This window comes from Ornithodoros turicata, chromosome 1 (genome assembly GCF_037126465.1).
Source record: "Ornithodoros turicata isolate Travis chromosome 1, ASM3712646v1, whole genome shotgun sequence".
Classification (NCBI taxonomy): domain Eukaryota; kingdom Metazoa; phylum Arthropoda; class Arachnida; order Ixodida; family Argasidae; genus Ornithodoros; species Ornithodoros turicata.
The window spans coordinates 227,422,225-227,436,213 of NC_088201.1; the positions used below are offsets into that span (position 1 = coordinate 227,422,225).

The following is a 13,989-nucleotide window of genomic DNA, read 5'->3' on the forward strand; positions in this document are numbered from 1 at the left end:
TTAAGGAAAGCGAAAAACAAAACCGTAAAACAACCTTGTCGGCTACGGAGTGTTCTTCCCTGTTTGATTCATTTGTAACCGTTGAATGAATCGGATATCAGGCGTCATATTATCTTCTAAGGAGCTATCTATGAGACTTCTTCTCCCCGCTTCATATCTCTTCATCTTATACCCCTACTATACTAAGAGTTGTTTTTTAGCCTTCGTGTGTCTGAGGTTTTCGTGCGTGGACCTTCAGCCGTCATCTTCTCGGTTGTCTGAGAAATCTTTCTACTTCTAACCAATCGTGCACGTAATATGTTGCTAACAAACACTAGGGAGTCACGCAGAACGCTGAAGGAAAAAGCGTGAACGAAATGTGTCCAGAAGGAACTACGCCAATATGGTCAGTCACATGACGAGCTTCCAACTGGTTAATTTAGAGTTGTATTCGCGGTTCAAATTTCTTACAGCGTGCCGCTTACACATGGGAAGGAAAACGTAACACAGCTACCTCTGACGTCTTCCACAGCCATCGTGCAGGTCAGCAGCGAGACGACCACATTCAGAATCTCATCACTGACGAGCATGTTAGAATAGAGCAACCGAGCTGGTGCACTGTAGAAACAGGTAACATTTCCTTGAGTTTGAGAAACACACCGTACGAAGAGGGCAACACAAGAGTCTCGTGTTGTGCTCTTCGCATTGTGTGTTCCTCAAACTCCGCATGCTACCTCTATCTCACCGCTGTTTATATGACATGCAGTAATAACAGAATGAAACGTCATTTTGATAAATTTCCGAAAGCGTGCCTTCAGTGAAACGCCTCAGACAAGAATCGATCTATTGGTACTACGAGGAACTTGAGGAACGCACCAAAAACACAACTTACTGTACAAGGGATTGGGCGTAGGAAAGCTGGTTCATGAAGTCGACCGAGAAACAGGAACACTGAAAGATGATATACACACGTTCTCTGTGTGTCACGTTTCTATTTCTGTGTGTAGAGTTTTCCATATCCAAAGCTTGGTCAAAATTTCTAACGCGGATAATGACAGCTGTTCTATTGAAAGAATCGTGTCAGCCGTTGAATGTTCCACTGGCAGAGCAGGTGCAAAACATTCGCTCCTAGGAGCAATGGTTTATGATTCGGCAATTTCCTTGAGGCAAAACCAGCGGAATACGTAAGACGGGAAGAGGTATGCGCACGATGAGTAATGCTCCGGTCAGACGGAATGATATAGTGTCTCTTTACAATTTTACAACAACAAGTGACAATTGCACGTACTGTCATTCGTATGCTATCACAGGACATGTTTTAGTGACAATAGGCAGAAAGTACCCTAGCGATTTAGTGAGTTCCCCATACTCACTTCGCTTCTTTTCGGGTGACCGACGGCACGCTCTGTGGCACAGGTAAAAGGATTGAGAAAACGCGAGAGGCATCGACACCACAATATTTTTAAACCAGTATTTTCTAAATCATCCTTATCTTGGTACATTGTGACGAAGAAACTTATCACTCGTGGTAGCCGCATATCAGAACCTCGCAGCGTCTGGCGGCGTTCGTTTGGCATGCGTTTGTAGTCAATTGGTTTAGTGTTCGAGGAACATTTACAGAAGCTGCTTCTAAACATAAAAAAAAGAAACATTCTGAGGAAGGTATTGTGGTGCAACGCTAAAACTTTTGCCGCCGTTTATTCTCATATATCGTAATTACCATCATTGCTTAACCGACACTTAAGGCGTGTATCGTGCACGAAGTGAATGCGACATTCGCTTGGTTGGAGTGCACTTCACGAAAATTGCACTAAATCAGCCCATGTGATAGCGGTATACGGCCGGTAATGTTCGCCGTTTTTATTTTTCGCTCGTGCTTCCAATTGTGTGAATTTCCAGTGTTGGAACTCCACCTGGTCAGAGCAAACCGGGAAAAGCACGTGCTATGCACAGAGGGTGCATCGCACACACAACGACTGCTCGCATTCCATACACGAAGCAAACTTATTCCACATCTCCTTGTCCGTTCCCTTAACTAAACAACATGGCAGCGCGTCAAACAGTACACGAGAAACAGGAACGTCGAGAAGCGGACAAAGGCCACAAAACAACAGGAAAGGGAACAACATTGACACCTCAACATCCTTTTACCAGACACCGTTTGAGTTGACTGCTACAGCCAGACTGGCTGGCTCGTTTATTCAAGTACTCTTTTATACGTGTACACCAGGGTTGCTTTCACGATTCCCGATGCATCCGCCCTCTTTTAATGAGGAGACAGCCGAAATGTGGTAAGCAGATATGGTTAAAATCACTGCGATAAATGAACGCAAACATTAAAGAAAACATTAAGAAAATGTTACACTGGATAGTTGGATAAACTTTCGGTCGTAGTGTAGCTTATTTGGTGGCCTGGATGGCCTGGAAGACTCTCTTTGGTGGGCTGTCCGCTGTCGTGGGTCTTGTGTCATCTTCGAATGGGGTCTCGAACTCCAGTTCTTGAAGAGATGACTTTCTGCCGTAGTCCGTAGCATGGACGATGATGCGGGGATGTCCGTGGCTGTAGATGTTGTGTCATCTTGTTATCGTCTTCCTGTGAACGGCTCGGCTGTCTGTAGCAAGTGTTGATTTCGGCGACATACTTGTTCATCTTCGGTGACCGTCACATACGACCTGGGTCCCGCAGTTCCTTCTACCCTGCCCTTGGTCGTCCAGTGTTTTTCGTCACGGATGCGCACTCTTGATCCTGGGTTCAAAGGAGGAAGTGGTTGGCCCCGCTGTTTCTGGGCGTGTTTTTTCACAGGTGCTGCACGTCAGACATTGAAATCTGGCAGCAGTGATGTTCCTCCTCGGCACATGAGGAGCTCCATCAGAGACGGTCCGCCTTCCAGGGGTTACTCTGTAATTGAGGAGGCCCAGCCAAAAATCCTGGTTAGCTTGCTTGGTCTTCATTAACAGTCGTTTCACGACCTGCACCCTTTTCTCTGCCAGCCCGTTGGATAAAATGTGGGCTGGACGTGGTGTGTGAAAACTCGTAGCGCTAAGAGCATTCCTCGAATTGTCTGCGGTTAAATTGTGGGCCATTGTCAGAGCACACCTATACGGGAATACCGTATCGAGCAAACATACTCGAACTCTTCTCGATCACCTTCTGTGAGGTGGGATCAGGAAGATTTTCGACCTCCGGATAGTTTGAATAGTCATCATAAGCCACAAGAAACTGTTGCCCAGCAAAAAAACGCGCGACCAAGTTTGTTTTCGCGGAGTTCTCATTTGAAGAGGATCTGTTAGTTGAAGATAAGCGAACCGTTTACATATTTCACATCTTGCAATGAATTATTGTATGTCAGCACCCATACGTGGCCAATACATCAACATACGGGCCCTCGCTATACACTTTTGAAACCCCCGGTGGCCGGCGTGCACTTTCATGGGCATTTCCTTGCGAAGAGAACGTGGTATAACGACCGTAGACCCTTTAATCAGGAGGCCTTTCACTACCGACAGTTCCGAAGCACGCGACCTAAATTCGCCTCCTACGGGCACGTTGTCTTCTATGCACTGAATAACACTTTGCAGAACACTGTCTTGAGTAGTTGCCAAACGAAGAAAAGTTTTCAAATGCTGGCTTGCTCACAACAGCTTCCACAGTCTTTACCGCGTGAACCTCAACATCTTGTGTGTCTCCGTGTATTATTGCAGCCGGTGATCGTAACAGCGCATCAGCTAGAACGTGCTCCCTTCCTTCAGTACGATCTTGTATTGCTGGTGTGAACATCCATTTCCACGAAACACTTCTGGAGACTCAGCCAAAACCTGCGCACGCAAATCGTCATTGCCAGTTACACTTTGAATTTTTGAAAGCATTCCAAACTGCTCGAAGGCTTGCAAACCCAGAATCGCACAGCGTTCTTTCTTTACCACAAAAAGTCGAGATGCTGTTCCTTGTCACGACATACGGTAGTCAGCCTCACAGTTCCCAGGTGCTTGATCATGTCGCCACTGTATCTCCTAAGGACGAAACAATCTACCCGGATTGCTTTGTCACTTCCTATCTTCTTATACAAAGAGTGCGACAGAAGGTTGGCTTGGGAGCCAGTGTCAATCTTGAACTCCACTGGTCGACCCCCAACGCATGCCGTTTCCACCCATTCCTGAGCATTTTTAGAACTGCAGACGCTCACGGTTGAGAATAGCCACGTCGTCGCCTGCCCCTTCTTCTCATTCACTTTCAGACCTCTCATCATATATCTGACATGTGACCTTCTGCTTGCAGCACAGCGCAAAGTGGTTGCGCTTGCCACTTTTTCTGGATGTTTGAGACTTGAGCTGCAGGTCCCTCAGGACACTTTCGAAAGGTTCGCATTCCGCTTGCACGGGACATTAAAACACATAGCGCTCATATGTTTCATTCCGCTTCGGTGTACAATATTCTTCAAAATTTTTCATCAGTGCGTCAAAATCCATTTTTTTCCGGATCGCCAAGCTTGAACTTGGTGAACACGTCGATTGCTTCCGGACCCGCCAAGTGAAGAAAAATTGCAGGTTTTTGCTTACTTCATCTGGACTCTGTTTCCGTTTGCTACAGGCAAAGCAGGAGCCGTTGCTTGAATTTCTTCCAGGTTTCCGCTGCATTTTCCAGTAGAATCTACGGCTCCGTGGGCGGGAGAAATTCCATTCCGATTCACTTGGCTATCGCTTTTCGACGTGCTCTTTTCTTGGTCTCACGGACGGGCAGGTCCCACTTCTCACACCATGTATCAGACTACATATTTGAGTTGACTGCGAAAGCCAGACTGGTGGCTCGTTTATTGGAGTGCTCTTTTATACGTGTACACCAGGGTTGCTTCCTCTCACGATTCCCGATACAATCCTCTCAAAGAATGCGAGCTTTCTTTTTGGTAGAGCGATAGAAGCGTGACTGATACAAGTATTATCTTCGGCCTTTACAATCGCATGAGCCTCTATAATCTCTCTTACCAGGGCCTTGCCAGTATCCCCCAAAAGAACAGTCTTACCAAAATCCGGCTCTCACGTGCAGCGGCTACAATGAACTGCAAAATGGCCAGATGGGGCCGACCGAACAGCAAGCGCATGCTGTCTTAATCTATCATTCACCCACATTCCCAGGGGGCCATGATAGCATCATCCACACGACAGTGACTGTTTACATACATACATTAGTCATGTTTTGCAGTCAACAAAATCCCCTGCATGCTTCTTCCCGCAACACGGGCGTTAAAAACTCGACACAGTCTATAAAGCCTATATTAGCCTACACCACTGACGCATCATGCTGCTGACTAATCTTCTTAGTGTTGTGGCAAAACGCATGCAATACAGTATTCTTTCCCTCTCCTCTCCCGGTCTCACGCTACGCTCCCCTCCTTTCTCTTAACCTATTTTAGTAAGCTCTCACTCACACAATAAAAAAAAAAAAACTCAGGAGTGTGACCCGAACGAGACATGTCCTTCTGTCGTATAACATAAAAAGGGATAAGCTGCAAAACGCGTTGCAAAGTTTTACAGGACGCACAGCGAGGAGTTACACAGAAACAAGTGCCAACTTCTGTTTTCTGTGTTATTCTCTTCCGAAGCTAAAACAGATCCTGTTTATTGCTTATAAATCGGCCTCCCGTTAGTTCGAGAGCCGTGCTCGCCTGCGAGAGAAAACGACGGGTGAGCTGTCCATGTTTCTTTCGATTACGAAAAGAAAAAAAAATACTCGAAGCGAGGAACTGTATTGCGAGTATTAGCTCTGGATCATTTCAAAGCCGATGTTTCTTGCACTGCAACAGAATCGCACGTTTCTGTCCTTTCTACGAGAAATGCTCCAGGTATCATAGATAGTCCAGCTTTTTGGAGGCAGAGAGTTTTGCGTTGGAACACTCTCTAGATAGAGAAATGTCCATGTCCCAGCTTCGGCCGAAAAAAACAAAAGAAATGTGTTAGGAAGCCTTAGCAGGTAAACTAAACAAAGTATTATTGCTCGCCCCGCTAGCTACCTACAGGGGCGGGCTCAAGACGAATCTGGACTACTCTTCACGGACAGTCCGCGACTGTTATCCGTAGGACGTTCTAAGGATACACCTCGATACATGATGACACTATAAGGACATCCTGAGGACCCTGTGTGTTCTCGTGCATAGTATCAGCTATATAGGAAGCGGAAAATGCGGATTTAGGGAATCAGGGATAAACCAGAGGATAAACATAGACCGCTTACTTCGTTTCAGGGTGGTAGGTGGACAGTTGCCGTATTATGCAACCTTGAAATGTATTCATTGACTTATTAGTTGCCTAAGAACAACTACACGAATGACGATGGAAGGAGATGATTCACCGCAACAAGTGTAGGGGGATTGACGGAATACATAGGGAAATGGTTAACCAGCAGTACAATGTTAACAAGAGCAGGTACAAAGATTTACAGAGACCACATGGACAAAAATAATAAAGCAAATTAATCATTTGATAGTATTACAGCAAAAATGACACCAACAAACAAAGGTGCCTTATTTGAGTGCCTTAGGTGGTTATTATTTGGTGCCTTATTGTTGGGCAAGTGGAAAACATAGGCCGATTGAAATTCTGTCGTCATTCTGGCGTTTGTAATTACCGAATATTAATCAGACAGCCCCATTTTGTAATATTTCTATTGAATTCGAGATAGCGCTGGACCAGAATCCCACGCGGAGGCAATGTATTCAACTCAGTAAAGAATAGTGACCTGAAGGATTATGATCGAGGGAGCAATTGCACTTTTCACATTGCTCTACTTTGTTGTGCTATCATTATTTGTGCTACTTACGGAACACATGGTCCGTCAAAGAAATTACAGGCCGGTTACAATTACGTAACGCGAAGTTCTGCGCTAACCGCTGTCTGCGGACTGTGTATGTTACACTCTTACTGCTGATATATGCACAACTACCTTGAGTGAGAATTACTGGACTGTCATCTGTGAAGTAAGTTGGGATATGTACAACTGGGATTACCGGGGCAAAAATATAACCAAAATCGTGGCACTAGCGGGACAGGAAACGCTGTAAAATCGAGACGCTTTCCGGGATAGTGTACACATCTCGGAGTATTTCGAAACCGCTTTCATTTGGAGTTTTCTAAGTTGATTTGGATCACGGAAACCGAGGGTTTTTAGGTACAATCACATCGATTTCCTGACACCTTCCTGTAACATCTACCGCTGTAAAAGGCTTTCTTAAATGAATGAAGGATATTTGAGAAGCCTATGATCATTTTTAGTTAGTTCCTGTGTAGTAAAGCATTCACTATGCGAAATATGAAGTTGAAAATGGTTGAAATAGCAAATATATTCTATAACAACAACGGGCACGAGCGATAGCTGCTACGTCCCGTCTCCGAGGCGAACTTGCCGTGACACCATACACACCGCATGCTGCCGATTGGCGGCCACGCCTTTACGAGCAAACTACGAAATTTGCGAGCAAGCTTGCATATTTCGCCATGACATATGTTTTTATTTGATCTGGAGACAATATTTTATCTAACCGTTGACGCAGAATCCTACGAGAAATGTAATATAGCCGTTGACTGTCAGCATGGCTATAAGAGAACGTTTTCCTCTCTGAACTTCTTCACCAGAAAATGTCTCTCTCGATGACGAGCTGCTACATGCCGAACGATTCCTAGACGCTGTGTGTGTCGCATAACGTCTCCCTTCATCGCTGATAACTTGCCTTTCGCCATATTTCAATTCATTTCAGCAACAGATATTACAACGTCGTTGTTGTCGAAACCGAAACTATGCACCCTCGTGGCACCGCGGGGTGTGTTCTCATCGTCGTTCATAGTTGGCGGAGAGGATTGGATGGCGATGACGTAAGCCCTCTTCGAAGGCCTCTATCCATGCGATCACGCACCGCTATTTTTCGTCTAGTAACTGCGCTCCGGTTGTACTGAATAAGGTAAAAGTCCGGGCCGGGTAAAAGTCGGCGTGTGTGCGATAGCTAGGGATCATGAGAACAATTTCCTGCAGAGTACTCTGCATTCGCGAAAACCAGGTTCCTTTAATGCCAAACCCGCAGCGCGTTATCCTCTCTAGTATGCTCCTACATTTAACCCATATCTACAAATAATTACGCAATTTCAAGGTGTCCCCGCATTTTGTGTGAAGTTCAATGATTGCCATCGCGTTAGTCCCGGCCGCCCTGCACTTTCCATGTCACAGAAAATAGGTGAGATATACCTCAGTACACCGGGAAAAGTCAGCTCAGATTGTAGAGAACAATTCAAAAACGACAATGAACCTTCGAAAACTTCATTAAAAGCTTTCTCCTGGTCAGCACGTGAAAGTTTTCAATTGTGTGCTTTAGCGACAGTTGCTGAGAGACAGCCCGCAGCTACCCATATCTGCAGCGGAAAATTCTTTCTTGGCTAGAAACGTTGCGACATTGCGAGATCCCTACTCACAAACTGAAAGCAGAGCCATTACGATATATATATCCATGTCCGGTACCGCCATGTACATCTGTTCACAAAGCAAAGTTCACATGCACGGCACTGGCGCATCTCTTCATCGCAGTGGTCATCTATATTATGCCAGGAAGAGGTCAATTCTGAAACTTTTTCTATTCCGTATTAGCGCCGCGGTGCGACTGTGGTTATGAGCGGCGTACAGATGTGGACAGGTGAACAGGGGGCAGCATAAAGAAGTTGGGTGTAGGGGAGTTAGTGTGCGTGCTGGGCCGACTTCAGGGGGCCAACATTCGTGTGGAAAGTCTCCGGAAAACCGCGGGAAAACCTCAGAACAGTCGGTGGTAGGATTCGAACCCAACACCTCCCAGTCAGAAACGGGTGACTCACTATTCTATTTATGTATCAGTATGTATGTCCGCCCTTGTTTTCGTGGTTGGATGTCACTGCAATGTAGAGATGCGTCACGGTGCTGTTCCGTGCATTTTTTTCCCCCAGGCTGTACAACACTGCTTAAACCATACCCAATGCGTTGGAAAAATTATTTTCGCTCTGAATGGAACTCGCCACACTATACGATGTTGTTGGAACTTATTCTTGGACGAAGGCTATCCTTTTCTGTAATTTGTACCGCCATGTAATGTATACGAATCACAAGTTCGACCCGTATGACAAAAACACTGCGTAATATAGGAATTAACGGACACCGTCTATTTCTCTTCTTACGTTCCAGATGAATGCAGCCTTTGCAGAAAATAACATCAAGATGAAGATGAAAGTTTACGACACCTATGTGGTACGATCTTATACTCGACTTCCAGACATGCATTAGCATCAGTGGGCCTATTCATAGAGAGGGTACACACTGAGCCAAGGTGCTGGCATGAAACCAGGTTGAAGGCAAGGCAATTTCATAGCGGCAACAAATTATTGGAATATGTTTGCAAGGGATGTTGATATCGCGGTGTTCCGTGTTTCGAGTTTATCATTAATGGGCAGAAATAAGAGACAGAGAACCTTCCACTCAGTTTCAGACTATCCTTCCCTTCCGGTCTTCCTTTCTAAGACACTAAAGCGCCGCATTTACGAAAGTTGCTGTTGGGCTACATTTCGTTTCAAGTCGCGCCTTCCGTCGACACGCCATCGGTTTTCTTGTTTTGCTGCAGGGCCTTATAGAACATTATTGGCTTAAGCAGGACCACTGTCTTATCTGTTATGGTGTATTAGCGTTCATGATGCTACATTTGACAGCATACACCGAGTGGATATAGCTTGGGTATCCTTACAACGTCAATGTTAACACGTGTCAAAAGTCATCGAAAATGAAGCGCAATCGGCAATCCTACGCGTGCTTCATTCAGCACTGGGATGCCTTGAAATCGTCCATTCTCAAACCCATGTAGTGCAAATCTAAAACATTTTTATGTTCAAAATATTGGACAATAGCGTGTCCGTAGGACGCGGTTAGTAAAGATATATTGTGTACTCTCGCAATGAGACGCACTGCTGAAAGCACTTAAGATTCCACTTTTCAGGAAAGCAGAAGCAGAGTTCCACACTATAACTAGGTAAAGAAGGCGACCCTCTGACGAGAGTACCGTTGTGGCTTCCTAAGGAAAGGAAGCAAAGCATTCGAAGGACAGTCGCATTTAAAAATTTGAGCCTATGTCAAGGAGCAACCACGCTGGCGTCAGTGATGATGATAATTACTGTCATAGAATTTCATGGCCCCGGAATTTCATGACCTAGGGACACATGCATGACTTTGTTAACTGTCTGGAAGGGAGTTGCCTCAGGACAGAAGCCGCCGATATTTCGAACAGAGACTGTTCTTCTTCCCAGAAGAAGAACAGTCTCTGTTCGAAATATCGGCGGCTTCTGTCCTGAGGCAACTCCCTTCCTACATCTCTACCGGTTCGCTGGATTTCTACCCATCTTTGTTAACTGTCTGTATTTCCAGATGAATGAGGAACAGGACAGGACCCACCTCCTGGAAATTCCTGGTAGACAGCTTCCGTCAATTAACACAGATAAATGCCATGAGACACTTAAGGGAAAACTTGTTGAGTACCCTGGGACCAACGAGTCCGACATCGTCTTCGTAGTAACGAGGTGGGTGTCGAGGAAATAGCGCATGAAACGAGATGCCTCCCTTAGATCGCAGACCCCTTGCATGAAAATTCATTGCAAGACTTTTCACGCCGAATGCAAGAGAATGTGTTTTTAGCATAAACAGTTCCCCATTGTTCAAAGTGTCTACTACCTTGGTTTTCACCAAAGCGATCGTTCTGTTTTTATGTTGAGCTGGTGTGCTGCGATCGTTTCGAACGTCAGTGCGAAAGTCAGTTAATGGTCATCAAAATGGTTCCGTCGAAACTTCACATTTTTCGTTTTCAGAAAGATTCTCAGCGACGAAAGTAAGAGGTATTATTGGAGTAAGTATACAAGGCACAGCAAGTAATAAGCACAGCCTGGTAGAGAAAACAATGGGGTCAATATGATAGATGTAGGTTTGCCGGCCTGGTGACATGTTGTGCGTGCCACAGGGTAGGACTGCGGATAATTTCGACCACACGAGGTTCTTTTGAAATCCCCGACGCATTGTGCTATAGACAATGTTACCTCCTTAAAAATTCCTGCCCCACTCGGCCGGGTTTGAACCCGATCTTGAGCTCAGCGAGCCAACACCTTAGCAACTGAGCTACCGAGCAGGGCAGCCCAACACTGAAATTCCGAAACTGGCGCTGATGCTGAAACTCTATAGGCTCACACCTTGTAGGTAACTAATTGGAACGGTTGTTGAAAAGGGGTCCAAGCTACATCGCATATTGTGGTCTATGGGGGAACAGACCTATTTCGGATGCTCAGTGGCGCATTTCCAAACCTGCCCCGGTCGCCGCTGCCTTCAGTTGACGCGGCGTCACAGGCGTACAGCGGCCGCAGAACACCATGGAATGTCATTGTGGCCGCTAGTCTTGTGTTCAAAGCGTGTTACTGGATGGATGACGAGCGAACGGCAAGAGACAGACCTGTTTAGGTACCTCTGATTCATGATAAAGAATGTAGAAGGCCCTCGAACATTTATGCATCTTGCTTCTGAGAACATGATATAATCGATAGTCAACGTTTTCAGTGCTGATGACGTTGTGCTGCTGCTTCATGTCTCCGGTTTGCGATTGCATGAATACAAGGATCATTCAAAATATTCTGAAAATGTGCTAACAGAGTAAAACAGAATGTGGGCTGAAGTTTTCATGCATGTAGCCATCTTTGATGGAGTGGAGTGGATGGAGTCGAAGTGTATTATGCACATGAGTGTGGATGACATGTTCTTGTACAGCTTCGTCTAACCTTAACTTGCACACGGCGCCAGCATGCGGACCAAGAGGGACGACATTCTAGCTGCTCTACCTGTAATTAACGGGAGAGATCGTTGAGGGCTGTCCTACTCGCTTCACGGAGGTGCCCGTCTAAGAACTGGAGCTCCGCTTCGAACGGGCGCTGTGGATATTTGTTATCTACACAGCGTTCCAGTCTGTTGTGGGGATTGCCGCGGGCGATTGAAATCTTCGCCGTCTGATCAGTGATTGTCCTCGTCGTTAGCAACCACGTTAACAATCATGCCATTGGTATGCGTCGTATCGCTGTAGTGGCGTCACATTGATTGAAATTAAACAATAGAATGAACGCAATGGGAATATTAATAAACGTGAATGTATTGCGCTGAAAAAGATTGTTGCTTAAAGCACCACATTCCGCGCCACGTTGTATCATATGTTCGCGATGACCCGCCAGTTGACAAGCTTGTTTCATTCTCCCAGTGGTTCCCCTTGTGTCGCAGTCGATAATAGATGCTAGCGAAGAAATTAAACATGTTAACTATATAATGTGGAGTAGCCGGCGCGTCCTTTATTATCCTTTAGCCTTTATTTATTTCTTCAAACAACAACGACATTGATGATAAACGTCGAAAGAATTTATGGCAGTGTAAGCTTCGTAGAACGTCTTAAGAATTGAATTTTCCACGCGACGTCACAATGTGGTTACACGCTCGAATTATTCACATGTTCACTGTCCATTCCATGCTGCTTCAGGAATAAATCAAGTTCGTTATGCGAGTGCAATTGAACCTCTGTATGCAATAACGGGTTAAGTCGACTTATCCCCTTTTTACTATTGTATGTGAGCGGCGCCAGCGCGGCGCGGAAGAGGACGAAGAAGAGAGATCGAGAATCGAAGGATACAGAAATAAACAGTTTTGAGACAGCAAAGTCTTACAATTGGCGCAGCCGACACTGAATATGTGGGTTCAGCTCCACGTCGAAGCGGACTCGACCGGACAGCTGCTTTTTACAAGCTGTACGCCGGCGGATGAGGAAGCCGTTGAACTTCCCAGAACAGTGAGCAGCGATGCTTTTCGCCAACTTGTGCTTTCAAAAATCAAGAAAACGCCGCAGGAGATCCTTACCGAAGGATTCGTGAAGATCAACATGAGGGTCATGGACTACGAGGAACATATCGGAAGTGCTCTCAGGGTCGCTGCACAGGCTTCAACTCTGATGGGTGCTGCGCAGCCTTCCGCAACCGATGCGCCCATTCGATTAGTGGAGGCACAGAGTCAGCAACTTCAGAGTCAGGAAATGTTCAATTCGGTCCTGCTCTCAGTCTGCTCCTGTTCTCCCTCACTTCAAGATGATAAAGGTAGACGTTTTTGACAATCAAACAACCAGCCCGGAAGCATGGATAACATTTTACGAGTATGCGTGTGAATGCAATCACTGGTCCACTGCCAATGACATGATAAAAACATGCGACTCTTTCTCTCTGGCATGTCAAAGAAGTGGTACGAGTTGCGCCTTCCCAAACACAGTGGCGACACCTGGTTGCAGTGGAAGGAAAGCTTCTTGAAGTCGTTTCGCGAAAATCCCATTGATAACTGGGACAAAGCAATTTTTCACAAGTTTAGATCTGGCTCTACCCTTGACTACTTCTACGAGAAACGCAGACTGCTTCACATAGCCGAACCGAACCTTCGGGACACAGCAGTCAGTTCATTTGGTTGTGCATGGACTACCAAAGGACATGCGGACGCAAGTTTTAGTGAGGGCGGCAACAGCCGTCGAGAGTCTCCCTGCCTTAAGGATTTGAACACCCGACACTACCTCTCACCACCCCTGGATACTGCACTTCGTTCCCACAAAACTGCGACACCCCTCCGAAGAACGGAACCAGTGGACAAGCCACAAGTAAAGGACTACGCTTGTCCCGGGCAACTCAATACTGCGACAAGCGACAATCTTCAAACTACACGCGGAGAAAATTTAAACGAATAAACGAGGGTGCGCAGTCCCACCCGACGACACCAAAGCAGACTGGTTTTCTTCTTCACACTAATCTTCTATTCATCAAAGTCATCGTGAATGGCCATCCCATTAAGACATTCCTCGACACAGGAGCGTCCATTTCTGTCATTAACATATACAAAGTCGATCCTGCTCAACTGGAAGACCTGTCGTACAAGCATATGATGGTCGTACAATCTTACATGACACATGG

General features: G+C 45.9%; 1 protein-coding gene across 1 annotated transcript in view; it reads left to right on the plus strand.

Moving 5' to 3' along the window:
- LOC135395658 (uncharacterized) overlaps nt 1-13,989 on the plus strand; it is a 72,914-nt gene that overhangs the window by 24,556 nt on the left and 34,369 nt on the right. Inside the window, exons 6-8 of the mRNA XM_064626757.1 lie at nt 9,167-9,229; nt 10,394-10,545; nt 10,831-10,868. Of these exons, the coding sequence (XP_064482827.1) occupies nt 9,167-9,229; nt 10,394-10,545; nt 10,831-10,868 (253 nt within the window). The remainder of the gene's footprint in view (nt 1-9,166; nt 9,230-10,393; nt 10,546-10,830; nt 10,869-13,989) is intronic.